The sequence below is a fragment of the Falco biarmicus genome, chromosome 13, assembly GCF_023638135.1.
Source record: "Falco biarmicus isolate bFalBia1 chromosome 13, bFalBia1.pri, whole genome shotgun sequence".
Taxonomy (NCBI): Eukaryota; Metazoa; Chordata; class Aves; order Falconiformes; family Falconidae; genus Falco; species Falco biarmicus.
The window spans coordinates 29,332,154-29,359,572 of NC_079300.1; the positions used below are offsets into that span (position 1 = coordinate 29,332,154).

Sequence of the window (27,419 nt, forward strand, 5' to 3'; positions counted from 1 at the left end):
AGGCATGCAGAGTGCAGCCGTAGTTGTGTGTTCTGCTCCCCTCTGCCTGTTCCTCTCCAGAAAGTTCAGTCTCGGCTGTCAGTCCCCTTCTGCTTTTTTTGAAGTTGGAGAACTACGTACATTGATGGCGTCTCTAATTAATATAAATATAGTGAAACATAAATAATAGACATGCCTGAAATAGTGTCAACCCCGAGCAGGCAGGCGTACGCGTCATGGAAAGAAAATAAAAATGCTTTTTATCTGTTTTGGCATTTTTTTGTTTGTTTGTTTTTGGTGGTTTGTTCCGTTCCTTAGGAAAGAGCAACCTCTGCCACGGGTGAAACCGCTCAGGAGCAGGAGAGACCGAGGTGCGGGGTGGGGTGGGGGTGCAAAGCCCCAGGGAGGAGAGCGGGCAGGGATGGGGACGGGGATGGGGGCGGGGATAGGGATGGGGACGGGAGCAGGGACGGGGGATGGGGACGGGGAGCGGCGGGGCTGCGGAGCAGGGTGCGGGACCGGTGGGGGAAGTCCTGCCGCTGTGGGGGAGGGTGTGTGGGAATTCATAATAAATGAGTTTTATCGCGGGAGGGCGGCTCGCGGTGCCCCGCAGCCCGGCTGCTCCCGCCACGGCGCTGCCCGGGCGGGCGGGGCGGGGCGGGGCGGGGCGGGGCGGGGCGGGGCGGGGGCGCGGTCGGGCCGCCGGGCTCTTCCCTCCAGCCCCTCCCCCCTCGGCTGCCCGCCGGTGCCGGCGGAGGCGGGCGGGGCGGGCCGGGGCGGAGCGGAGCGGAGCGGGCCGGGCCCGTTCGCATCCTTTCGCCCCGCCGAGAGAGCGGGAGCCGCCGGACTGCCCAGCTAGGCCGGCCGTCGGCAGCCCCGGAGCCGCGGGAGCCACCTGCCCGGCCCCGCCGTCCCGCCGCCGATGGCACCGCGCTGCCGCCGCCAAGTAAGGGGGCAGCGGCGGGGGGACGCGGGGCTGCGGCGAGCGAGAGGGGGAGGGGGGGGCCGGGGACCCGCCGTGGGCTCGCCCTTTCCAGCCGTGGGCAAACGCCCCGACCCGCGCGGGACCGCCGCTCGCCCAGCCGCCACCTCCCGCCCCGGCGGCGTCCCCCCGCCCCCGCCCCGGGCCGGTGCCTTCGGAGCCCCCGCGGCCGGGCCGCCGCCGGGCCGGGGCCTGGGGGTGCGGAGCGGGGCAGCGGCGAGAGCCGGGGGCTGCGGGAGCCCGGGCGGGGAGCTCGGTCCTCGGGAAAAGCCGCCCTAAGGGTCGGGAAGGACGGGGCAGCATCCCCTTGTCCCCCAGGGCGGAGAAGATGGCTGCCACCGAGCCGGTAAGGCAGCCCGGGGAGGCTACGCGGTCACCACTGGTGTCTCAGCGTGTGTCGGTCTCAGCGTGTGTCGGTCTCTGCTGTAGAACCGCACGCCCTTCGGGTGGGCAGGGGCTGCCCGGGCAGCCGCGCCGCATGGCCAGGCTGGGAAAGCTCCTCGGTGCCCCCGGGGGGAGGGAGCTGCCGGGGCCGTTGGCTGCGGGGGGTCGCGGGTCTGGGGTCCGACAGGGCGCCGAGGCGGGGTTCACCACCCTGGCCCGCCGGGGGAGGCTGCCTGCAGCTTGTTCTCCAGGGTGTGCTGGGGGGCGGCAGGGGAGCAGAGCGTATTGCAAAGCCACCGCAAAGCAGCTTCGTCCCACGCGAGGTTCAGTTCACCCGTGGGACTCGCTGCCACGGGGTTCCTGCAGCGACAGAGCCAGGGCTGCCCCGGGCCGCAGCAGGAAGCCCTGGGTTTGTTGGTGTGAGGTGATGGAGCCGGGAGGATCCCGGGGAGGATCCCAGCCTCCCCATCTGGCATGGGAAGGGGCTTGTCCATGGGACGAGCTCTGGTCTGGCTGGGACCTGCAGGGGAACTGGAGAGGGGATGGGTCTCGCTCAAAAGGCATCCTGCTTGGAGACAGTCCGTTCCGAACTCAGCCAGCAAAATTATTCTCTAAAAAGGCAACAGTAGTAAGTCAGGAAGTCTTTGGTGTCCCTAGGGTGTGAGCTGAGCTGTCTTGGCCCTGGCAGGCTGATGGGGGGGGGGGGAGCTGTGCTGGGTCCTCGTTGTCCCCATGTGGCCCAGCTCCTGGTTGGGAGTCTGTACATCTGCAGCCCGGCCCTGGGGCCAGAGGGCCAGCCACAGTCACCCTCCTCTTCCTCAGTCGCTGCCCGACAGCGTGGGAGCAAGCACCCACCACACAAGACCTGGTCAAAGTGACGGCAGAAGACTCTTCTGCCTGGCTTTGCCAGTTCTCTAACACAGTGGTTGGGGAGAGGGGAGCATCTCTTACCGAAACGCTGCTCACTTGCTTTAAAGCTGCTGGGGAAGGATGTCCTGCAGCCAGGAGCGGGTGCGGAGGCCCAGCAAGGTGCTCCGGGCAGATGTGTGCACATGCAGTTTTGGGGTTGTGCACCAAGAACTGCCTCTGTGTTTGCTGGACCGGTGCCGAAGGCAGGGGAGCAGGCAGCTGGCACAGCGCACTGAAGGGCAGCTACCCCAGGTGGGAAGGAGCACCCCCTCTCCCACCAGAGGTGCTCGGAGCTGGTGGCTGTGGGCTTACAGGCAGCTGCCCTCCCGGGTGCTCTGGGCACCCCTGACAGAACGTGAGGGTGCTCAGCACCCAAAGCAAAGCTGATGCAGGGTACCTGGACAGCGTGCCTGTCCCTGTGTGGGTGGGCAAAGGGCTGAGGGAATGTGTAGAGAGCAACAGGCAGGGAGTATGGAAAAAGCGGATCCCGAGTGTCCTCTCAGGCTGACAAAATGCAGAGAAGTGTGTTATCCTGTCACTGCAGAAAATAGTTTGAGCGTGACTTGGTTGGGGTTTGTTTGCTGCACTGGGACAGGAGGGATTTACACTCCACACACCGCCTCAGGGGCCTCTCCCCAGTCCAACACAAAAATAGGCTGATCTTTCCAAAAGATGGGCTGGAAAAATGCCATTCCTGCAGGGACCCACCGAGCTTCTGCCTCGGGAGAAGATGCTGTGAGTGCCTGTGGTTTTCAGCCAGCCCAGCCAGGGATGCAGGGAATAGCCCAGCTTCAGGCCGTGCCGTGCCCTGCTGCTGTTGGAAAGCTACAGCCTCCACACGTGCAAGCGTGTGTATGCACAGCGGGAGCTTTCCCTCCTCGTGTGGTCTCCTGAAGCTCAAGGAGCCAACGCACCTGAAGCAGAAATCTCCTGTGGGCAGGACAAGCGCTTCCAGCCCCATCTGCCTGCCCCCGCGGAGGCGGCTGAAGGCTCTGCCAGTGCTCTTCTGCCGGCACCTGGAGGCTGCTGTCCTGCTGCCCACGGTTGCTCTGCCTCAGCTTGGACAGAATTAGGTCTCCATCACTAGCTCTGGTTCTGGAGAGGGCAGGTGGGTGCCAGTGGAACAAGCCCTCCCAAACCTATCGTGAGCCCCGTGGCGCTGTGCTGTGTACCAAGGGAGCAGCCCAGGAGCCGAGTCCTCCGTCCTCGGCAGCACTGGGTGGCCAGGGGCTGGCGAGGAGGCTCGTGGGCAGGGGTGACTGGCTGGAAAAACAGCTCCTCTGCCCTCCCATCGCTGCTGCCAGGAGCCCCCAGCCCCAGACACTGGGGTTGCCTGTGTGCAGCCCTTTCTCATGGATACCAATACATACTGGCTGCCCACGGCTTAGGCTGCCTGCATGGGCCCCGCTCACTGGCGGGGACTGGCTCATTGCCAGCTTCAGCCTGGCATCCCCCTTGTTGACGTGAGCTTTTCAGGCCCTACATGGCTGGGCCCTGGCTCCCACCAAGCTGCACCTCTGCCTGCACCCAGTGATGCTCCCCGCGATGCCCCCTGCATTGCCCCTCACCCAGCTCCTGCGCCCAGCCCTGGGGCTGGCAGGGTGCTCTGTGCAAGGGCTTCCTGAGGGCTCCAGCACCAGCTAATCCCCCGGGAGGGTTTGGGAGGTGCTCAGAGCCTTCCTGGCTCCCTCCCTCCATCCTCCCCCGGCCACTTCAGCTGCCTTGAGTCACACCGTGCCACTGGTGCCGGCAGAATGGCAAAACCCACACACGCGGCTGGCAGGCATGGAGCGAGGAGTGGGAGAGGGGCTGTGTCCCAATAAATGCTTTCAGGCAGGGTAATCCAGTGTCATTTGTAACACTAGTAGGGGAGCTATTTTTAGAGAGAGGCAAATTTGATTTAATAGAACATAATTTGCCACTGACAATTCAGAGGGCGGCCAAACGAGCAGCAGCTGGATTCCTAAGGAGGCTTTTTCCTGCCCTTCCTGAAATCCAAGGCTGACATGCCAGAAGTGGCATTTGTTATTCCAGCAATTGCTGGGGGAAAGCCCCTTGGGATAGCCCAATTAGCTCCACTTTGCTTTCCTTCCATTGCTTCATGCCACCCTGTAACCCACTGTTAAAAGAAGCAAGGGATGTTTTTCCTGCCATCCATCGCGGGAGGACTCAGTGCACCCAAACTCCTTCAAGCATCTGGAACCAGCCAGGTTCCCCCCTTCGCCTTTTCTTTTGCAGGCTGAGCTAGCTCTGCTCTCTCAGCCTCTCCTTGTATAATTTTGGATAAAAAAATGGGTTCTGGTCAAACCAAACAGCTTGTTTGCCAGAAAACAGAAAGCCTGCATGCACTCCTGGAGGGTCTCTTGCAGGCTGAGTTCTTTTGGACCAGCCTCAGAGATACCTTCGGACAAACCCTTCACCCTGGAAAGGTGCAAACACCATATTCCTGCTTGTGCTTTCACTGAGATGAACATCCCCAGAAAACCGACGACAGTGTGGGAAGAGGTTGGGTGTTTTTTTTCCTAGCCCTAAAACTGTTGTGTCCAGCCTGTCCCCAGTTGGTGGCATGGGGACAAAGAGCTGCTGGGACGAGCTAGAACAGCTGCAGGTTGGAGGCTAGCTGCCAGGGGGTGGGCAGGGCCCTGGCGAGTGTGGGGAGGTGACATTTCCCTCAGAATCGCATGTTGCCCCACACGAGTGTCCTAAGGGCAGAGCGGTGTGGGCACATGGCATCATCCCCCACAGCCCTGTGGCAGCTGTGCCCCTGCTGCCCTGGGCAGGAGAAGCAGAAGCATCTCGGGGGGGTCCCCAAGTCCCTGCCAGCTCAGCCCTCACTGTGCTCCTGGTAGCCTTGGGGCCATGTTGTGCTGCAGCCAAGAAGCCCCAGGTCATGGGGTGGGCTTGTCAAGGACAAGAGCCCCAGCAACTGTGTCCCCCGGGACCGTCTCCTGCTAGCAGAGGGAAGGGAGAGCCCTGGGCAAGAGAGGCAGGAGCTTTTCTAGGCAGCATCATCTGCCCAGCTCTCTGAGAACATCCTTGGGCAGCAGCATCCCGGCAGGGCATGGCTTCATACCCAACAGAATTTGCCATGAAGCAAATCCCCTTGCCCACCAGCCAGGCCTGCAAGGCACAGGGCTGGAGCAGCTCCCGGCGGTGAATCAGGGTGTTTGGAGCTGCAGGTCCCACTGCTCTTGGGAGGAAAGGGCTGGGCAGGGCTAAGCACAGCTGTGTCATTTAGCTCCAGCAAACATGTGCCCGGGGTTTGGTGGGCTTCTCTCCAGATGTGCAGTCGCTCCCCGTGGCTGGCACCCCTGCCCCAGAAGCCATCTGGGTGGGTGCTCAGCCCTGTGCTGCTCCCTCAGGGGTCACAGTCTTCCCCGTAGCTCCAAGGGGAGGTCTGTAGCACTCCCCTCCCCGCCAACACGGGGCTTTGCCCTTGGGCCGTGTCTCACCCTGGACTACTTGCAGTGGCTGGAGTTAAAGCCAAAATAACGTGAGCAAAGAAAGTCAGTTTTGCTGGAGACCAAGCAGCAGTGCTGCCCTGATCGCATCCCAAAAGCCTCGTGAAGGTGGTCATGTCTCCTTCCTGACACTGGGGCTGCCCTGTGTGGCTGGGGTGAAGGTCTGTCCCAGGGACTGCTGCGGGGGGAAATCCTGAGGTTAAGTGCCTGCCCCCAGCGTGCCCCATATGTGAATGTCCCTAGGATCGCCAGCTGGGGTTGGTGTGGCACGTGGGACCTGGCAGCTCCCCAAAATGACTCACTCACCTTAATCAAATACATTTGCCTGTGAATGAAAAGGTGCAGTGGGCAGCCCAGCCAGCCTTTTGGGGGGTGCGGGTGCTCCCCAAGCATCACCCTAAGTCGTGTGGCCTTTCCCAGCTCGCCCTTGCTCCACTTTATTGTCAGGCTGGTGGAAACCAGGAGCCAACATTTAGCAGGGGGACAGCCCTCAAATCGAGATCAAATTGTTCTCCTCTCCTCCTTGAAGAACAACCACCTCCTCAGGATGCTGCCCTTTCCCTGTGACTGATCTGGTTAAATGGAAAAGCTAATAAGCTTTGAAGTCTGCAAATGGATGGGTTGGAGAGGGCCACTTGGTTGGGGGCCCTCTGACGCTTCTTCTGTGGTGCAGGCTTTTCCCTCTCACCCAATTTTGAACGTAGATTTTCATTTACAATGGTTCTCGGCAGCAGAGCCAGCTAAAGGTCACTGCCAGCTTCGGAGATGGAGGCATGAGCTGAGATTTTCCACTTGTTCTGATCCCCTGCCTCCAGGCACTGTCTTCTCTAATTAATTGTGTCCTTCTTTCTGCTCCTACCATGCTGGGTTCCCCTGGAAAATGCTGGGGGTAAATAAGGCGACAAGCTCCTTCCCCTGCCCATGGCGTTTGCCTTGCCTCTGTTGAGATGCTTCCTCTGGCTGCTGGGAGCTGTGGCCACTGTGGGTGGCACTGCACTGGGCTCCATGGCAGAGGGGCTCCCCCAGGGACAGCCATGTACCGAGGTGCCCCGTGTCCCTCCTTGCACTCGCCCGCCTTTCTGCCAGCCCCACGCTGTAGCCCACCGCTCCCTTCTCCATTCCTGGAGGGCACCTGGAGCAGGGGTCCCCCACATCCGCGGCAGGGGCCCTCCGCAGCTGGGAAAGCACCCTTGCACCCCATTAATGTCCCAGCTCACGTACCCTCTGCTACAGCCCCACCGAGCACCCCTGCCGCAGGCAGCTCTGCCCCGGGGGAGCGCAGCGGGCAGCCTGTGCGGGCAGGAGCCAGCCTCTGCCTGCCCTGCGCAGGGCACTGCTGACCCCCTCCTCTTTCTCTCCCCGCTGCAGGGAGGAAGGTGCTGACGGTGCTCTGAGGCTCCGGGGTGTGCTGCCCACGGGCTCAGCAGGATGATGCCAGCCAGCCGAGAGCTCCCCATGCCCCCTGCGGGGACAATGTGACCAAGCAGCCGGCCCGGACCTGTGGCACCGAGCCCGGCACGGTGGGTGCAGCGGCTCGTGGCCCCACCGAGTGGGCTCTGCCACACGAAGATGAGCGATGGCGGGTGGATCTCGCTCAGCCCTGCTGAGTTCGCCCAGCTCCAGCAGTACACAGACTGTGAGTACTCTGCGCATCCCCCTGGCATAGGGACAGGGGGTTTAAAAGTCCTGTTGGTCTGTGCTGGAGTGATGTCCTACAGGTCCTTGGCATCCTCCTGGAGGAGTAGATGACTTCTTAGATTTTGGATGCAGAGGCTGGGAAGATCCCTGACCCCCAGCGTCGGCTGGTGGGGCACAGCAGAGCAGCGCATGCCTGGGAGGATTTAGCTGAGCAGAAGCTCTCCTGCTTTGGGGAACGCACACGTGAGCGCGGCTCAGTCCCTCTGAAGGCGGCTGCTCCCACGTTCGTTAGTGAAGTGAAATGCCAACGAGGAAAGCAGACTGGCTTTTCCTAAACATGCGGAGCTGCTCCACAGCCCGCCTTGGGTTGCCAGCCCTCTGCGGTAATTTTGCTTAGTGCTTTTGCAGAGCAACTCTCTCCTGTGGCTCCTGCTGAGGAGAGCGTGTTGGCAGTGGTGCTGTGGGATCCTGGGGCTGCAAGCAGCTGGGGAGGGTGCCTGGGCAAAGCCCAGGGGTCCGAAACAAGGTCCTTAAGGTCCTGCCTGCTGGAGAGCTGGTGTGCAGATGTGCTCATTGCAGCGTGTGCAGCCTGGGGAGGTGCTGACAGCAGGGCAGGATGGACAGGAAAGCCCAGCTGGAACTGTGGGATGAAGGGAGAACAGGTGTAAAATCTCAGGGGCATTGCTTTGCAGGGGTGGCACGGCTCCAGGGTCAGCAGGCTCCTGTGGCTGTGCGGGATAGAACTGGGAGGCAAAGGGGAACCCATGAGCCCCCCAGGGCTGTCCTCAGGGCTGCTGTGCGTCGTAGGGATGAGGCAAATCGGGTCAAGGCTGACAGCACGGGAAGGCACAGTCTCCCAATCCAAAGAGCCCAGTGCAAGCAGCCCCCAGCCCCCTGCCCACCTGCCAGACATCCCAGGCAGGGGCAGGCAGGGCTGTGGGCAGACGTGTGTGTGCAGCGTCGCTGTCTGTCTCTCGTCCTGCCTTTCCAGAGAACGCTTTCTTAAATCACAGACCATAAAACGCCATCTGTAATGCTAAGCACAGAACCCATACAGCATCTTCATTTCGTTGATCAAAGTGTAGCGAGCAAGGCTACAGTGTGGTCAGCTGCCCTCCTCCCCGGGAGGGTGGCCTGGCACTGGCCTGGGGATCCTCCCACAGATCCCAGTATGGGCCAGGAGCCCCCTCCTCTAGTGCACACTGGCCCCTGCTTGTGCTCTGCCAGCCCCAGACCTGCCTGAGGCACCACAGACAGTTGTGGTCCCGCACCGAGCTCCATCCCCCGTGGAGGGCTGGGGGGAGCAGGAGCCAGCACAATCCCTGACTCGGGGAGAGGATTTCATGGTAATTAACAGGGCTGACGTGTCTGAGAGCTTTTTAAATGGGCATGCCCATAGGTATGTGTCTGAAGGTTAGGGCTTAACGTTACCTCCCTTTGATCTTGTTTTCCATTTTTCCCTTATTTCTCAATTTTGGAAGGACTGATGTCCCTCCGGCCCAGAGGACACCCAGCCAGGGAAACTCACAGGCCATTTACTGTTTGTGTGAAAGTTTGCACAGAGCAATACCATTCTTTGTCCCTCCTGGCACCTCCTGGAGATATCAATGGGCAGCCCAGGGCAGGCTCCGGGGATGGCTCGGGCTGCCAAGTAATTGCCAGCAGGCACCAGCTCTAAGTGTGGGGGCAGCCACCCCAAGCCTGTGCAGAGGGGCCGGGGCAGGCACGGCCAAGCTCTGTGCCCAGCATCGCCCCTGGAGCAGCTGGGACTGGGGAGCAGGCTGGGCTTTCCTTGCCCAGCACCTCGGCTTCCCTCTGGGTCTGCATTTATTTTCATACAGGTAGGAGGAAGAGAGCCTATCCCTGGTGGCCAGCTTTACATATGTGCCCTACCCTCTAGGGTGTGGGGGAAAGCAGGGCGTGGATGGCCCCTTCTCAGGCATGGAATGAACCAGAAATTGTATATCTAGCAGATAAACTTGTCTCTACCATCCTGCTGGTGGTCTAATGGCGAAGGGGGCTCGCCAGCACCATGCTCAGCGAGATGCCTTTGTCTCCCTAGACTCCACCAAGAAGCTCAAGGACGTCCTGGAGGAGTTCCACGGGGACGGCGTCCTCTCGAGGTACAACCCTGAACAGGTATGGCCCTGTACCCTCCAGCCTCCCCCCACGCTGCTGGCCCCCCCGCCAGCTCCCCCAGCCCAGCTCCCCCAGCTAAGAGCGGCTGGGAGAAGACAGGTCTGCTCTGTCTGCCCCCCTGCCTCTCCCCGCAGTCCTGCTCCCAGGACTGGGAAAGATGCTCCCCCTGTGTGGGAAGCCCAGCCGCATCCCCTTGGCCGCCCCGGGGGCCAGGCTGGCCGCACAGCCATCCCACCCCATCCCACCGATGCTGCCAGCACCCCACGGCCACGCTGCCATCGGGGCTGGCTGCAGGCTGCCTTACTCTGAGCATTTTGGGGCATATCCTTGCCAGGCAGAAGCCAGGAGGGATTTACTCTCTCTTCCTCCAAAAGCAGACAATTTTGCTGTTGCCAGCGTGGGGACGGGAGAAGGCCCTGTGCCTTCCCGCTCTTGCCAGGGGAAGGCTTATTTTTTCCAAGTGGTCCTTTCAGAGAGACCTATTAGTGTGCCAGTAGGACAGAGCCTTTCACAGGGACCATAATTACTAGAAATGAGGCGAAACAGGAAAAATCAGTGGGCTGAACATGGTGAGGAGGGGCAGCAAAACTACCCTGCTATTCAAGGGCACTGCGGGACCCTTGCTGCAGCTGGCGCCACTAAAGCCACCCAGAAGGCAACATCCCGATGCGATGGGGAAGGCCAGTGGGGAAGGAGAAGGCGAGGAGACCTCAGGAGGATGATAGCCCTCGGGGGCTGAGGGTGGGCTGGAGGGTCCCGCTGCTCTGTGCTCCACCCCTGGGGAGCAGGAGGCTTTCAGAGCACAGCTCATTACAGCCCCCTGCCTCCAGCAGCCCTAGCCTCCTTTGGCTGTGGCAGAAAGTCTGTATTTAGTTCCTCAATTTTCTTCTGCGAGCTGAGCCTCTGGCTCTGTCAGAGCCTGCTGCCCCTCCAGTGAGCTGCCCACCGTACGGGGGTCCGCAGACCCCTGGGCAGGTGGGCCAGCTGCTGCTCCGCTGCCAGCAAGCACCGTCCCAGTATGGCTGCGCCCCTCCCTGCAGCCCCCCCAGCTCCTACCCCAGCTGCCCATGACTCCTGTCCCTGCTCCCAGCACCGCTGGCCTGGCTCAGCCGTGCTGGTCCCTGGCAGCCAGCTGGCACTGGGGATTTATGACCTTGCTGCCTCTGACTCCCTTCAGGCACCCACTGGGATTTGGGAAGCCGGTGGTTTTGGGGAGGGCTCTGCAGCTGATGTAGCTGGTGGGGGGGGTCCAGGGCACAGGACCCACCCCACTGCCTGCAGTTCTGCACCCCTGTGGCACCTCCATCCTCCTCCTCTATCCTCTCCCCAGCCCATTGACTATGAGGGCTTTTGCCTCTTCATGAAGACCTACCTGGAGGTGGATGTACCTGAGGAGCTTTGCCAACACCTCTTCACCTCCTTCAGGCGTAAGATATGCCAAGCCTCCCCCGAGACTCAGCGCCAGAGCCCCGGTGTCTCGCAGCTCAGCACCCTCGGTGAGCCAGCCCTGCCCCTGCCACCCAGATGGGCACACTGTGGCATGCTGGGCTTGCTCCCACACCAGCCCCATGGGGATGGAGGTTGTGGGGTGGCACCTGCAGCGGTGGCGTCAGGGCTCTGTCCTATCCGATGGATAGGCTCCCAGGGGCCCTGCGCTGCGCCAGGGAGGGGAGGGCTTTCCCTGAGCGGGGACCCACAGGGCACCGTGGCACTGACCGATCCCTCCTTTCCTCCGCGCGGTCAGAGCCCAAGTCACTCGATGCTGGCATCTCCATCCAGACTGAGGTGGCCTGTGCCCCTGTCACCAGTACCGATGCTGACAGCCACCAAGCGCGCAGCTACACCCGGAGCAGGGGACGTGTGCCAGGCACCCAGCTTCTGCCTCCCTGGGCCCCTGCCCGGCTGGATTCGCAGCGTGTGGAGACATCTGCTGAAAGGACCATAAACTGCAGAGGAGAAGGGAGAGCCCTTCCCAGCTGCTCAGCTGCCTGCTGGGCTCCTGAGCGGCTCTGGCTGCTGCTTGGGGACCACATCCTCCCTGCCTGGTCCCGAGCAGCCTGGCGGCCAGCACCCAGGGGCAGGAGCGCTGCTGGGAGCCGTCTGGCCAGGCAGGATGGTGTGGGCGGCCCACGGTGCCCCTCAGAGAGTCCTGGGGCTGAGATGCCACCCTGCTTTGGGGATAGCAAGGAAGACCCAGGGCGAGTGACCTGCACCCAGAGGGGCTTCTTGGAGGAAGGGGCTTGCCGGGTACAGGCATCGTGGCGTCACACTGCCCACGGGCTTATGTCTGCTTTGCAGGGATCAATGGGAAAACACTTCTAAGTGCCCTGGGACGACACACTCCTGAGCCCAAGAGCTGCCACAGCAATGCAGCTGAGCTGCAGCCAGCATCCCTCACCCCTGCATCGATCCCCAACGCTTCCCCCAGCTGGTCCAGGTCATCCTCCCAGAAGTCCACCACCGGCACCCCTTCTGCTCACAACTCCTCAGGCTCTTCAAAGATCTCTGGGTCCCTGCTCGGCCCTCAGTCGCCAGGTGAGCTTGGCTGGGGCTCCACAGGGACACGGGCTGTGACAAGCCCTCCCCTTTGCTGAAGCTGCCCAGTTTCCTGGCAGTGCAGCTGGTCAGGTCCCTGGGGCGGTGGCGGTGACCTTCCAAACTCAGCAGGTCCCTGGTGTCTTGACACCTTTGCTTTGCAAACTTAAGCTGCCAATCCCATCCTGCAGAGCCCCCACCAGTCAATGTCTTAATTACCTGGCAGCAGCTCCCAGCGAGGGGGGACTGGAGCAGTGAGTCACTGCTGCCTCTGGCCCAGCTCCTGCCAGCCACCGACGAGGGGAGCACTGCGAAGGGCCCCTCTGCCAGGAGCAGCCATCTGCCGAAGGCTGCCATCGTGGGCGGCTGTGAGCGTGGGCTGCCCCGGCACCCCAGCAACCTGCCCTGCTGCCTGCCGAGCTTCTCACTCCTCTGGGTGGGCGTTTGTCCCCAACAGGGCACATCCCTGCGGGCTCCCACCACTCATCCCACCCACAGTGCCGGAGATGCAGGAGTCTGTGCCCCGGGAAACTGACTGGCAGTGCCCAGCCCTGCTCCTGCCACGGCACCCAGCCCTGTGTCCCCTTGGGTGCCCAGCCCTGCTCCTGCCATGGCACACACCTCGTGCTGAGTGGGTCCGTGCCCCAGAGTTCACATGCTGCCAGCCCCCTGCCCCAGCTGGGGACGGCTCCTGTTCCAAATGGCCAGCCCTGTGCATGGGCTTCATCCCTCACAGGCACAAGGAGTGTGGAGAAGAGGTTACCTTTCAGCCTGCGGAAGAGCCACAGCTCCCTGAAAGCCACCCCGCCACTGCCCCCCATCCCCCTGGCCCAGGTGGTCCACCTGAAGGACATTGTCTGCTACCTGTCCCTGCTGGAGAGGGGACGGGCAGAGGACAAGCTGGAGTGTAAGTGGGACCCTGGGGCCAGGGACTGGGGCAGGGGGATGGACCGGTGGCTGGAGGTGTTGCCTGGGGGCTTCACCCGAGGAGGGGTGTGGGGCTGGATGCTCCTGCTCACTTTTTAATGCTGAAACATTAAAACCACTTGGGAAAAATGCTCAGCGCCATCCCTCTGCTCCTGCCGGCCGGTACCTGGGTCTGGCGGCCAGGGGGGCCATGGCTTTGCTCTGACACCCCGCAGCCCGGTGTGGGCTGGGGTCACAGCTTGCCCAGGCTGAGCCAGCACAGCGCTGCTGCCATCCCACAGCCCCCGCCGCCCCGGTACTGGACGCAGGCTGCCCGACCTGCCCCGGTGCTGGGCTCTAACTGGCAGCTGGCTTCTCTTCTCCCTCCAGTTATGTTTCGCCTCTATGATACTGATGGAAACGGCCTCCTGGACAGCTCGGTAAGCCTTCTCTTGGGAGAGAAAGCTGGGGCCGGACACACACAGGCCCCCATCAGGGTGCCCACTCCCCTGGCAAAGTGATCCCAGCTAGCCAGGAATATGGGAAGGGAGGAGGAAGGCAGCAGCATTTGCTGTGGGGCTGGACCATGGGGCTGGGGGACGCACGCCAGCTATGCAGCATCCAGCAGCAGCTAGAAAAAATCCACCCACCAGTAACTGTAGCTCTACATCAGGTCACAGTGTTTCAGAAAAGGAAAAAATCGTGCACAACCCTCTCCCCCGGGATGTTTTTTCTTTGTCCTTTGGGTATTTTGCTTGAAACCCATTGCAAAGAAAAATCTCTTTTATCAGAGCAGTTTTTCCAAGGGAAAATGCACTGCAGATTTTCTGGCAGATTTTCAGAGGAGAAAGCAGCTCCCAGCACCCCCCAAGAAGTGGGGTGTCGCTGGCCCCCTGTGCAGGCGGGGGCCCAGGGCAGCCATGGGCATACTGGGACACAGACCTGGTACATCCCCAGTTTGGGGGCTGGAGGCTGGACATGCCGCTTGTGCCTGAAGCTGTCCCTAAGCACTGGGGATCGTTGTCTTTCTGTGCTCAGGAGCTGGATCGTATCATTAACCAGATGGTGCACGTGGCCGAGTACCTGGAGTGGGACTCCACGGAGCTGAAGCCGGTGAGTGCTGGGGGCAGCTGGGGGGGCCACAGGGGCTCTTGGACGGAGCCAGCAGCTGGGGTTTGCGGGGGTGGCATCGCCATGTCACTGTGTCTCCTCTCTTCTCCAGATCTTGAAGGCAATGATGGAGGAGATCGACTACGACCACGATGGGACTGTGACACTGGAGGAGTGGATCCGGGGCGGCATGACCACCATCCCCTTGCTGGTTCTCCTGGGAATGGAGACGGTGAGTGCCCATGTTTTGGCTGCATCCAGCCACCCTGGGAGGAAAGCCCAGGGCCCGCGGCAGCAGGAGTGGAGGGTGGTGATGGAGGGCATACAGGGGCCGTGGGAGGGCACCCTCCCCCCAGCTGTGCACCCATCTGGCGCTGCACAGCCCCACACTGGCCCCTGGGCTCCCAGCCCCTCCAGACACCCCTGCCCTGCCTCTGCTGACCAGTCTTCACCCCCCAAAGCTTCACAAGCTCAGTTTTGAGCTACAGTCATTGCCAGCTGCTGTGCCCAAGCTGACTGGGCTTGCTCCTTGCTATCGTACCACACTCTGATTAATATTTAATCAAAAAATACGATGAGCACCTAAAATGCCAGCTCCTCTCCTGGGATGAGCTTCAAAGAGCAGAGGTGGGGTGGTTTGGGACCCTCCCCTTATTTGCCTGTGTTGTTTTCTCATCCTTTTTTGGCTTTATTTCATGGAGATGCATCCCTGGCCATTGGCTGATACTTTGCAGGGAAAATCTGGGGTTTTGCTTCCTGGTGCCCATTTTGGTGTTTGCTTCCCATGGAGAGGTGGTGTGGCAGGCTTTCTGGCGTTTTCAAGTGGCTCCTGCAAAGCATTTGTGCCTGGTCTCAGATGTTAGAGGCCTGCTTTGGCCACCCCATGGTGGCGGTGGCCTGGCCCCAGATCTGGAATCACCTTCCCGTCTGCCACCAGCAGAGCATCCCTGCAGCGCAGCTGTGCCAAGAAGCCACGGGGAGCTGGAGCTTGGTGCCAGGAGTGCCAGGAGCCGGACATGCCCAGGGAGTAGGGGGTACAGCAGCAGTGGTATTCAGGGAAACACCAGGGAGAAGGGGAGCAGGAGAACTCACAGTCCTGCTGGGAGCAAACTCCCACATACACAGTGGGGGCTTCTATGGGACAAAGAGCTGATAAAAGTGGTGGGCTGAGTGGGCTGGGACCCCCAGCAGTGGGGGAGTGACCCCCCTCGTCCTCCCCTCTCCTGCCCTGCAGAACGTGAAGGACGATGGGCAGCATGCCTGGAGGCTGAAGCACTTCAAGAAACCCGCCTACTGCAACTTCTGCCGCACCATGCTGCTGGGGGTCCGCAAGCAGGGCCTCTGCTGCTCCTGTGAGTCATGGACACATGCTGGACTGTCGGACTGTCGCACCCCCGGGCCGGTGGCTCCTGCCCCATCCCAGTGCCCCAGGGAGAGGCGACTGGTCCCCATCGGTGCTGAGCCCTCTGGGTGCTGCAGGGGGAGCAGAGAGGGGGCAGTGCCTGTACCGGGGAGTGATGTTCACCACCTTCTCTCCCACCAGTCTGCAAATACACCGTCCATGAGAGGTGTGTGTCCAAAGATATTGCCTCCTGCATCAGCACCTACGTGAAATCCAAGAGAAATGCGAGCGTGAGTAGGCAGCCAGTGCGTTTCTGAGCTGGTGGGTCTCCCATGAAGCCCTCTCAGAGGCAGCACCACTGGCAGCAGCTGGCCCTCAGTCTCCTGCCCTGGTCCCCCATGGCTTTTTCCCCTGCAATTTGTCTTTTGGGTCCTGGGCAGTAGCTCGTGGGCAATTGCAGCACCCAGAGCCTGGCAGGGCAGGCCCCGTCCCTACGCCCCGAGGTTTGCCATGGCTCCGGGTGGGGGATGGGTGTCCCTGCTGTGCCGTATGGAGCAGCGAGGAGGGAAGGCAGCCATGCAGGGGGCTGGTTTGTATCAGTCAGCATCCCTGCACAGTAAGCCACTCTCCGAAATCACAGTGGCAGCCCTTAGCGGAGAGGAGATGCTGGAGGGTCGGTGGGTGCTGCACCCGCAGTGCCCCCCACACTGTGCCTTGCAGGTGATGCAGCACACCTGGATCGAGGGCAATTCCCCTGTCAAGTGCGACAGGTGCCATAAGAGCATCAAGTGCTACCAGGGCATCACCGGCCTGCACTGCGTCTGGTGCCAAGTCACCGTGAGTATACGGGCCCGGGGGGCCCGGGGTGGGCTCTGTGGCACACCCCACATGGCCGGCCCTGGGGGAGGAGAGGCTCGTGAATAGGGGATGCAGGGGTGTCCCCCACCCAATGTCCTTTCATCATGCCCTCTCCAGCTCCACAACAAATGTGCCTCCCATGTGAAGCCAGAGTGTGATGGGGGCCCGCTGCGGGATCACATCTTGCTGCCTTCCTACATCTGCCCCGTTGTCCTGGTAAGTGCCACCATCCTTGCTGCCGGGCGGCAGGGACCCGGCAGGGCATCGCCGCAGCCACCCCACCTCCCCTTCTCAGGGGAGCGTGCCCATCCGTGCCTCTGCTCCCCAAAGGACAGGCAGTCCCACTGCCGGAGATCAGAGAGCGACTCCCCCGCCAGCACCAGCCCTGAGGACAGCCAGGGCTTCAAGTTCAACTCCATGACGGTGGATGGGCAAGGACTGCAGGTAAGTTCCCATGCCGGGCTGCTGGCAAGCTCTGCCACGGGTGCATGCCAAGCCCCACGGCGGCCAGGCATTTGCAGCCATGCTTTCTGCCCTCCAGATCAGCCCACGGCCTGGGACGCACCCCCTCCTGGTGCTTGTGAACCCCAAGAGTGGAGGAAGGCAAGGGGAGCGGTAGGTGGGGTCCTGCCCAGGGAGAGCATCCCCCTGGGGTTGGGAGCTGCTGGTCCATTGGGCTGCTCCAGCACCTCTCCCAGATGGGGATTCACCTCCCTCTGCAGCATCTCTCCTTCTTTTCCTAGGGTCCTTCGGAAATTTCACTACCTGCTCAACCCACGCCAAGTGTACAACCTGGACCGTGGTGGGCCGGCGCCGGGGTACGGAGATGCTACGGCCAATCCTCTGCCCTCTCCTGCCAGCCCCTCTTCCCCCACGTCACCCCCTGTCTCTCCTGGCTTTCTCCAGGCTGAGCTTCTTTCGGGACACTCCAGATTTCCGCGTCCTGGCCTGCGGAGGGGACGGCACGGTGGGCTGGATCCTGGACTGCATAGGTGAGTGAGGAGTGGCCACACTCCTGCAGAGTGTTGTCCACCACATCCTCAGTGATCTGCCATGGGTTCCCCATATTCCTCTGGCAAGAGTGAGGAGGGGGGTCCTGCCAACAGCATCACCCCCAGGCTGCCAGCCAGGGAGGGACAGGGAGAGGAGCAGGGACTGACCCCTTTCAGCCCCGAAACTCTCTTTCCCCTTGAACTGCAGACAAGGCGAACTTGGTGAAGCACCCGCCGGTGGCTGTCCTGCCTCTGGGAACAGGCAATGACCTGGCCCGGTGCCTGCGATGGGGAGGAGGTGAGGCTGGGCGAGCATCGCCACGGAGCAGGGGGGGGGGGGGGGGGGGGGAGGGGGGGGGGCGGCGGGGGGCGGGGCTGGCCATGGGGACCGGCGGGGTGGCTGGGTAGGTGCTGTCCTGGGGGAGGGAGGACTCCTCTGCTCTTGAGATGTGGCTGGGGGCTGCATCTCAGCCCTAGTGCCTCGTGCTGGTGCCTCTAACCCCTTCCAAAAAAAGCAGCTGCTGCTTTCTAACCCCCCATCAGCTAGGTGCTGCCCAACAACCTTCTTCATCTGCAAGAGCCGTGCCGTTAGCTGAAATCTCAGCCACTGCTGCAAGGACTAGCCGGGCATCTTGCTGGTGCCATAGCTGCAGCCCCAGGCTCCCCAGATGCTTGGCACCCAGCTGCCTCTGGCCCCACGTGACATGGCTGCGCTCCCCTTCGTCCTCCTTCATCCTTCTCTGACCCCACCTTCTTTTCCTTACAGGCTATGAAGGAGGCAACCTGATGAAGGTCCTGAAAGATATTGAGCACAGCACAGAGGTGATGCTGGACCGCTGGCAGATAGATGTCATTCCTAGTGATAGAGAGACCAATGGGGACCCCGTCCCATCCACCATCATCAACAACTACTTCTCCATCGGGGTGGTGAGTACCATGGGGCAGGGATGGGTCTTGAGGGCAGCCCAGAGTGCAGGGGACACACGTTTTAGCTGGAGAGAGTGGCACAGCGGAGGGCTAGTAACTGGTGCCCAGACCATGCCATGCCCACTGGAGCCTCCCAGCCACAGCAAAGCAAAGGGAAGGGCTCCAGAGGCCAGCAGAGCACAGGAACTGTCACCTGGATCCACAGCACAGCCACAGCCTCAAACCCACCCAGATCAGCAGATTGCCAGGGGCATTTCCCACTCAGCCAGTGGGAAATGTCTCAGCTTTGTGAAGTGGCTGGAGCGATCCAGCCCAGCAGGTGCACTCAAGCGATGCCAGCCCCCTGCAGCCCTCTCTGTCTCCTAGACTCATCCTTAGACCTCTTCCGAGCCAGCCCCATGTTAATTCCCAGGAGCAAAGGCTAGTTCCTCGCAGACCATAAAAGCCTTTCTACGTATTTGGTGAAACTGCATTTGAGCTTGAGTCGCCCAGGCCAGCGACTCTCCCTCCCTGCTCTTTCTTGCTCATGTTCCCAGCCTACCTCCATCTCCTGGCGTCATTCTTCTGGGTTTATTGTCATTTGTAATGGCAGCACTTAAGTACATAAACAGGCACGGAAGCTCTCTCTTCCCAGCTGGGAATGTTGCAAGAGAAAGCGTGTGAGGAGCTTAAACAGGGTTCAGGGAAGTTTGGGGGTCCCAGGGACGGGGGGAGTGTGCTGAACACCCCACCTGAATTGTTTTGCCAAAACGGCACCCATCAGCAAAGCCCTGCTGCGGTGCTGGGACCTGTGTTCCCTCATGTTTTCCTCATGCAGGGAGGTTAGGGAGCCTGGCAAGGATGGCTGCCCCGTGCCACAGGGGTTTTCCCCAGTGCTGGGGGTCAGTCCCAGGAGCAGCAGGGCTTTGGGGGAACGGCAAAGTGGGAAGCACTTCTCTTCCCTGGGGCTTGCAGCACTTTTGTCCTGAGCCATGGGTGCCGAGTGGTGCCACCGCAGTGTGGGTCACCCACCCGGCAGCACTACAGGATGCTTCTAGTTTCACATCAGCTCCTGCTAATGCCAGGGGATGTCACTGCAGATGGCACTTGGTGACAGCTTCCAAGTCAGGCTTAAAACACCCACCACCCTGCACAGGAGAGGTTGCAATGAGTTTCACGAGAGCTGCCATCCTGCCAGGGGAGCTGACAGGGTGCGGGGTCCTGGGGTATCTCTGCAGCCCCACTGCCCCGCCGCTGGTAACCCTCCCTCTTTCCCTCAGCATCACCTCCATGCGGAGCCCCTGTGAAGAGGGAAGAGGTGCACTAATTATGTCTCGCTTAATGAGCCCGTTCAGCACTTCGCAAGCAGCCTGGCTGAGGGCTGCCTTGGCATGGCCCCTGGGCTCTGCCTCTGTGCCAGGGGGGCAGCAGCGAGGGCGAGGAGCTGAGTCCCTGTATCCTGGCACAAGCCCATGGGGTGCAGAGGGGGGTTTCTGTTTCTCTGCTGTGCCACCGACATCTCTGTGCTCCCTCTGCCTGCAGGATGCCTCCATTGCTCACCGTTTCCACATCATGCGAGAAAAGCACCCCGAGAAGTTCAACAGCAGGTAAGGGCTGCCCGTGGTGCCCCCGAAAGCAGGGTGTGGGGGGTGCCGGCTGCTGTTGTGCACTGTGCCGAGGGGTCGTGCTGGAGCCTGCTCCCCTCCCGCCGAGCTGCTCTCAGCCCCCTCCCCACCGGACTGGCAGCAGCCCCACGGAGGCAGTGCGGTGTTTGGCCAGCCTTAGGGGATGGGCAGGGGGCACACCGGGCACGACTGAGCGGTGGGGGCCAGGCGTCATGGGGGTTGGGGGTGCTGCCTCAGGCCCCAGGCAGTGAGGCAGGCTGCTCGAACTTGGCTGCACACCCAGTTACATTCATTCATGCTTTATAATCGGCACTGAATTCCAGGACCGGCAGGAGCAGGCCAGGCAGTGAGGGCAGGGCAGGCAGCAGGTCACAGCTTGCTCCCACTGTGCTCGGGGTACAGGGAAGTGGTGTGATGGCAGCAGGAGCTGTGGCTTGTGACCCCCATCCTCATGTTCAGAAATACCTGCTAGAAAAACCCCAAATGGACGAAAGCGTCTTACTCTGCTCTGACATTCAGCTCCCCTCAGCTTACAGATCCCCCTCAAAGCCTGTGCAGCGGTTGATGCAGGGGGCGAACAGGATTCAGGGGCTGCCTGGTAGGGTGCTGGGGGGGACACGACATCCCCTCTGTGGGGTACCCTGTCCTCAGTAGCCCTGTCAGGAGATGACAGCCCATGTTCAGCTCTGCTGAGGTGATGCAGACACCTCGTTCCCATGCCAAGGGAGCACCCAGCCCCCCCATCCTCCCCCCTGCAAGGTGTCAGAGCCAGGTCTGCCTGAGCCACCCCCTGTCTCACGCGCACTCCCTGAGGCCATAACACCCGTGGTCTCCCTCCACAATGAATTGTGTCCCCATCAATGGTTTGTGTCACCATCACAATGGCTCCAGAAAGGCCCTGGCACTGGCTGTGCTGAGGGCAGCTGGGGCAAAGCGCTGTTTCCGAGCGGGATGCTGACACATCTCTGTGCCCCAGGATGAAGAACAAGCTGTGGTACTTCGAATTTGGGACATCAGAGACCTTTGCGGCCACCTGCAAGAAGCTCCATGACTACGTTGAGGTGGAGGTGGGTTTCCCTGGATAGTCCCTGGCTCCAGCTGGGGCACAAAGGGTTTTTGGGAGGTGTCACCCATGGGTCCCCTTTTGGCTGTTTGGGGAGAGGGTGCTGCGGCAGCTTTGACCCCTGATGGTGGCAGAAGGATGCAGTGGCTGGCAGGACCCACTCTTCCACCATGTGGCACTTGCTGCAAAGCCAGCCAGCTGCAGGCAGAAGAATAGCCCTGTATTTTTTCCCCCCTTCCAGCTGTATTTGAGAGCATGCCTGGAATATTCTCTGTGTAAACTCTGCTCCCAGCCCTCGTTGGATGACATGGAAACAGCCTTTAATTAGAGTGGGGAGGAGGGCCCACGGTTGCTAAGAGCACTGTCATTTCTCCGCTCACGCTGGGGGGTTTGGGCAGTGGTTTGCTGCAAACTTCCGCCTCCTTATCTCTGGATAAATGACCCTTTTATAACTTAGGCTTGAGGGCAAGGGGAAGAAACCTGGCTTGCTGCGATGGGCTGGTGTGAGTCGGACCAGGTGGTGGGTGTGGGGTCGATGGCAGCAGGCGGAGAGAACCCAGGGAGCTGGTGGTGTGGCGCCTGCAGCCGTGGGCAGAGGGACTTTGAAGTCTGTTTCGAGGTGGCGAGTTTCAGCCTTCCCCAAAGCCCAAAGGAGGCAGCTGTGCCCTCATGGCGGGTGGGAAGAGGCAGGAGCAGGGGCACGGCCATCCCAATCCCTTCACCAGCCATGCACCAGCATCCTGGGGTGGGTAAAATCCATGTCTATGGGACTGAGCGCTGCCAGTGATGGGCATGAGATGCCCCCGGTGCTTGCGAGGTGCCCCCCGCGCTGCCCGCACGCTCCCCACCGAGCGTGTGTCGGTACAGCTGTGCCGTGCTGGCAGGAAAGCGTTAATCCTGCTGTATTTGAAGTTGAAAGCGGCAGCCTGTCCTCCCTTCAGCTCCCAGGCAACTGTCAGCCCTGCAAAGAAATGGCAGTTTTGTTTTGGAAATTGGCACTCATTCCCCTACAGCTCCTGGAAATGAATTTGCTTTTTCCCCAGCTGCAAATTTCTACTTCCAGCATCGCTGCCAGCATGCTGTCAGCTGCCCCTGCTCAAAGAGCCCATTGTGGCTCGCTGGCACACTAACAGGGGAGAGCTACGCAGGGAGAAACTGCTCCTTGCACGCGTGTGCGTGGGCAGGTATGGGCAGCCATGGTCCTGCCCACCTCCCACGACCCCAGGCAGGAATGGGCTCCTGCAGCGTCTCCGGAGAACGGCAGCCCCAGGCAGCAACTTGCTCTCATCCCAACGCGGCGGGTTGGTACCCGGTTGCTCGCAGGCAGGTGGCAAAGGTGCCTGCGGTGGGGGCGATGCTCAGCTCGGCCAGGCCTGGGATGTGTGGTCTGTCCCATGAGGAATCGGAGCCCTCTTGCTTGGTATCCGCTGCACAGAGCGTTAAGGTCTTTTCTCTTCCTACAAATCATAATATCATTAAGATGTATTGAGAGTGAAAGGATTTACATCCTTTACAAGCTTTAGACAGCTCTTCACTCCCAAAGCAGAACATTCCTGCCTTTTGCTTTCAACGCAAGACTAAAAATAAGGTCTCGGAGCATCAGGGGAGGCAGAGAGATGTTTGCTGGTGTGCACACCCAGCTCCACATAGGTGCAGCCAGCATGCTCAGCACTTGCCCAGAGGGTATTATAAGTAAGCTCAAGACCTTCGCTCTTTGCTAGAGGGAAAAAACTGGAGTCAAAGCAGCAGCACAGCAGCAGGGGTTCATCAGCCCATTTGCATTCCTCTCGACGATGCAGGAGAGGGCATAAATGCTGTCACATCACCAAGGCAAAAAATGCGCTGGCATTTGCTGAAGCATAGCATGGGAGGTAGAGAGCCGATACATAAAGGAAAATACAAATGCTCTAGAAAAAATACAGTTGAACAAGAAAGTGGCTGCTTCCTCCAGAGGTATCTAGAAAGGGGATCCAGTGTCATCTGGGTAGTGTGAGAGTGGGAAAATGTGAAGTTAAGCAATGCATTTCCATGGCTGCTGCTTCCACTCCTGTGGGAAAGCCACAGACAATGGATATTTTACCTTTTACAGGGAATTTTCAGGTGGGGCAGTCCGGCTGTGTGACAGTGAAGCCTGGGATACCAGTTCTGTGTGTTGGCTTGTGGTTTTCTCTCTAAAAACTGACTGCTTTTCCTCTGACACCTTTCCTATCATTTCCTTCCAGCCTCATTTCTAGTTTCCAAATTGCACTTGAAGACAAACTGGTTTGAGTTGCCCTTTGGGCAGCCAAACTTTCTGATTCTTTGGAGTCAGTTTGAACAAGGGGAGGTGGGGAAGCGTGGGCTGGAGGTGCTTGAATGGAGGTTGCTGTGGGGCCAAGGTGGTATTGCCTCCTATTTTGGGTCACAGCACCGAGCCCAGCCAAGGTTTTTTGCTGTCTCATAGAAATTTGCTTTTTGAACCTGCCATCTCAGATGTGTAGTAAAATTCATATTGAAATAACAGGGAAAGCAGTGCAAGGAAGGCGAGGTGGTGGTTTTCAGCCCTAGAAAAGCCATTCCGGGTGGTATTTGTTTGCCCCTCCTGCACCAGCTGCCCCCAGGCTGCCAGTGCCACCCTGGGGCAGGTTTGTTCTGGGCATGCTGTGCTTGGGGAGCCCCGTTCCTTCGTTCCTTGGGTGGACAGGCGGGGAGAGGAGGCTGGGTTTCATGGTGCTGGGCACCAGCTCCCCCCAGCTTCATGGCCGGACACTGCCCGTATGCCTGGCAGTGCGATGGGACCCTGCTAGACCTGAGCAACGCGTCCCTGGAGGGCATCGCCGTCCTCAACATCCCCAGCATGTACGGAGGCTCCAACCTCTGGGGCGAGACCAAGAAGCAGCGTGGTTACAGCAGGCTGGGCAAGAAAGCACCGGAGAAGCAGCATGCCACGGTGGTCACTGATGCCAAGGAGCTCAAGTTCTGCGTGCAGGGTGAGCAGTGGGGCCTGGCAGTGCGCGGGGGGGTGCAAGGTTAGCACGGGGGAGCTGGGCAAATGCCACTTCTGGCTGTGGCTCTGTGCAGGTGGTGCTAGAGCAACAGCACTGGAGGGGCTGCTGTTGGCTCGCTGTCTTTTGAGGTGCTGGGGTAACCCCAACAGCCTGTCCAAGGTGGCAAAGGAGGGTAGCTCTGCCCACCTGGGTATGGCCTAGGACTGGATTTTTTGGAGCTGGTTATGCCGTGCCATGGTGGCCAGAGAGGACGTGGCTCCCCTGCCCTGTCATCCACCTCTCCCCCCGGCCTCTGGGGATCACGGCTTGGGGGTGCCCGGCTGGGAGCTGTCACCTGGAGGCATGGGGCTGGGCAGCCCCGGTGCCCGCGGGCTGGCAGGCAGCCACGGTAGGGCCGGGTGCCCGCTGCTGCAGGGGAGGAGTCGGAAGCGGAGCTGCAGAGCTGGCACCGAGGGCTTTTGTAAGCATCTTCTCATACTCCGCCACAGCACTGCCAGCCTGGCTGCGGGGTTTTGGGAAGTGCACAGTACCCATGCTGTGCCCTGGCCAGCACCTCGCACCCACTGCTGCAGCCGCCGGAGCCGTCCCCACTGGCACAGGCAGGGTGCAGGCAGCCCGAAGTGCTGGCAGGGTTCCCCAGCAGAGAGCGGTGGGTTAGAAAGCAGCCAGCAAAATAGGCAAAAGCGCCTGTATTTTCCAGTCGCCACCTCCTGCAGCCCAGGGCTGGGGCAGGAAACAGCCCCCCTGCTGCATGACTGCCAGGACGGTGGTGTCACCGGCCATCCGAGCCTGTCACCAGCTGTCCCTCGCTGGGTGAGCCTGTGGGAATGGGCAGCAGGGAGTGGGACAGAGCAAAGACCAGTTCCAAATGTGGTGAGAGGCAGTGGGGTCAGTCCCCTGGACACATCCCCACTTGTGGGTAGGTAGGAGGGTGTTGGAGGGGGTCAGAGGGGGGTTCCCACCAGGGGTGAAAGAGGACCCTGAAGGGAGTGAGAGATGGAGCGAGTTGCCCCATTGTTGGGTGCCTTTGCTGACAGCACAGAAGAGCAGAAGGAGCTGGGAAAAGGAGTGATATCCCGGGATTTGAGCAGATCCCTCCTGGTGAGGGTTCCAGCATGCATCCTGGCTCCCATGGGGGCTGCAGTGCCCCAGGGCATGCAGGAGGGGGTGTCTGACACCGTTTCATACAACACTGCAAACAAGCAGTCCAAGGGCTGGGTGGGGGGATCCAGGCTTCCACCCTGCAGCCATGGAGGACCAGGTGCTGTTTCAGACCAGGAGTATTTTTGCACCAGAGACTTTGGACAGCAGCGTTACCCAGCGCTGCGAACACCCAGCTGGGTGGTCTCAGGGTATGGGGAACATTGGGACACATCCCCACAGTGCCACAGCAGCCCCAGTGTGCTGGCCCTGATGTTTCAGATGACAACGGAAGGCAGGGGATCCCTAGGGATGGGGGGACTGACTCAGACCCCTCTCTTTCAGACCTCAGCGACCACCTCCTGGAGGTGGTGGGGCTAGAGGGTGCGATGGAGATGGGGCAGATCTACACGGGGCTGAAGAGTGCTGGGAAGAGACTAGCCCAGTGTTCATCCGTCACCATCAGGTATTTGTCCCCATCCCAGTTGAGCACCCGACCCAATGGCGCAAGCTGTCGCCTGTGTCACCCTGTGTTCCCTCTCTTTGCATCTTGCAGGACATCCAAACTGCTGCCCATGCAGGTGGACGGGGAGCCCTGGATGCAGCCGTCCTGCACTGTGAGTCCCCAGGGAGGGGATGGCTCCGCCACGGGCAGCCGGAGTGGGCAGGGGCCACCGGCACAGCGGGATGGGGCAGGCAGGGGCCACCGGCACAGTGGGCAGCCTCGGCTCCCCGTGCAGTGCAGCAAAGCCTCTAGAGCTGGAGGGAGGCTCCTGCGCTTGTTGGTGGGTGGCCGCAGAGCTCAGCCACCTGTGACTCCTGTCTGTGCCCGTGCTGGCCCTGCGCTCACGGCAAGCCATAATGGGAGCTGTGGGGACATGGACATGCTTTTCCCTTGCCGGGTGGGTGGGTGCAGCAGCCTCACTTCCTGGTGGGGCCGCAGGGGGGTCCCCCACCATCCAGCAGGCAGTTTGCACAGAGGAGAAATCCTCTGCCCATCCCAGCATTGCCTGGATGTGATTCTGAAGCTGTTACTCCTGTGCAGCAAAGCATTTAGCAACCTGGCTGGGGGGCAGCAGCAGCTCCTCACCCCGGTGCTGGGTGCTGAGTTGCCCCTGGCTTGCTCAGGTCGCTCCCCGGGGTCCCTGGGCTGGGGGATGCCCAGGAGGGCTCAGAGCCTGAGAGCCCCTTACTGAGCTGGGTTTTTCACTTTTTAGGTCAAAATTACACATAAAAGCCAAGTGCCGATGCTGCTGGGCCCCCCTCAGAAAAGCAGCTTCTTTTTCCTGAAGAGGAGAAACCGAACCCGAGATTAAGCAGTGTGTGAGGAGCTGCGGCCCAGACCGGACAGCCGCCCGCTGTGGGGTATCCCCAAATCCCCACTCTGTGGCAGGGAGAGGAAACACCCCCCTAGCCCAGCGAGGATGATTTGTCCTGGGCAGGTCTCAGAGACTCCTTCGCAAGCACCACAAGCTCTGGGCAAAGGCCGGCAGACAAGTGGGAGTGTTCCCTGGAGCAGCACTAGGACTGGGTTTTTTTTCCCTTTATTTAAGTAACCCCCGCCCACCCCGGCAGAGCTGCAAATGAATGTGCTCCTAGGAAAATGCCAAGCTTCACTTATTTATTTTTAATCCTCTTGAAGGACACTTGATGTTTTGCTGCACTGGCTTTCTGTCCACCAACCCTTGCGCATTGGAGAAGTTATTTATTTTCTTAGCCTGGAGGAGACGGTCTCTGCCGTGCCTTCCACCAGCATTTCTGGGATGGGTTTTAAGCAGGTGCAAAGACAGTGTTTGCTGCCGGCCCTGGGAGCCTCGAGGTGTGGGACAGCCTGGGGAAAGAGGGTGCTTGGGCCATGGGGTCAAGCGTGGGGTGGATGGGTGGAGACCATGTTTTGACAGGGAAACAGCAAAACCAGGATTTTTGGGGCAACTGCTGATCCTGGGAAACCCCTGTGTCCCAGCTCTGGGCTTCATGTTCATATTTATGTATTTATTTAGCAAACTTTGGGGGGGTCACCTTTTTATGAGCCCAGGTTGGACGCAAACGCCACCTCCCTTCTGTGCTGGCTGTCCCCCATGGCACTTCCTTCCACGTGGACTTTCCTCTCTCCTAAAGCCTGCCAGCCTTTGCCGGGGGCTGGGGACTCTGAGGACCGACATCTAGAAGCTCTTCTTACTTGGCAGTGTCCCCCCCCACCTTTTTACACATGCTTCGCCAGGCTGATGCTCTCCCAGTGGCCGGTGCTGCATCCAATGCTCCTGAATGGCTGCAGGGCATGGGGGTGAACTGTTGCACCTCAGTTTCCACACGGCCAGGTCTCCCCACCCCGGAGCTGAGGAGCTATGCAGATGCCACTGCCAGCCCCCTGCCTGCATGGGTGCCCACTGCTTGTCACCTGGCTGCTCCTTTTCGCCTCACCCAGCCAGCTGCTGCAGCCCAGCTGGGATGCACAGGCAGATT

General features: G+C 60.6%; 1 protein-coding gene across 1 annotated transcript; it reads left to right on the top strand.

The window, feature by feature from the left end:
* The first annotated feature begins 726 nt into the window (after nucleotides 1-726).
* On the top strand, nucleotides 727-26,602 carry LOC130158378 (diacylglycerol kinase beta-like). Its single transcript, XM_056359077.1, has 25 exons — nucleotides 727-925; nucleotides 7,084-7,351; nucleotides 9,416-9,492; nucleotides 10,823-10,988; nucleotides 11,791-12,027; nucleotides 12,764-12,934; nucleotides 13,324-13,373; nucleotides 13,972-14,046; nucleotides 14,156-14,275; nucleotides 15,278-15,395; nucleotides 15,587-15,675; nucleotides 16,106-16,222; nucleotides 16,361-16,459; nucleotides 16,574-16,687; nucleotides 16,785-16,858; nucleotides 16,987-17,061; nucleotides 17,150-17,235; nucleotides 17,444-17,533; nucleotides 18,002-18,162; nucleotides 19,684-19,748; nucleotides 20,743-20,833; nucleotides 23,597-23,798; nucleotides 25,302-25,422; nucleotides 25,513-25,573; nucleotides 26,174-26,602. The coding sequence occupies exons 2-25, from the start codon at nucleotides 7,285-7,287 to the stop codon at nucleotides 26,270-26,272; spliced, it is 2,625 nt and encodes an 874-aa protein (XP_056215052.1). The 5' UTR covers nucleotides 727-925; nucleotides 7,084-7,284; the 3' UTR covers nucleotides 26,273-26,602.
* The last annotated feature ends 817 nt before the right edge of the window (nucleotides 26,603-27,419 follow it).

Coding starts and splice junctions, on each gene's coding strand:
- LOC130158378 (XM_056359077.1), top strand. CDS start 7,285: ATGAGCGATGGCGGGTGGATCTCGCTCAGCCCTGCTGAGTTCGCCCAG. Junction 14,047..14,155: donor ACTCCACGGAGCTGAAGCCG/GTGAGTGCTGGG, acceptor TCTCTTCTCCAG/ATCTTGAAGGCAATGATGGA. Junction 16,688..16,784: donor TGGATGGGCAAGGACTGCAG/GTAAGTTCCCAT, acceptor TCTGCCCTCCAG/ATCAGCCCACGGCCTGGGAC.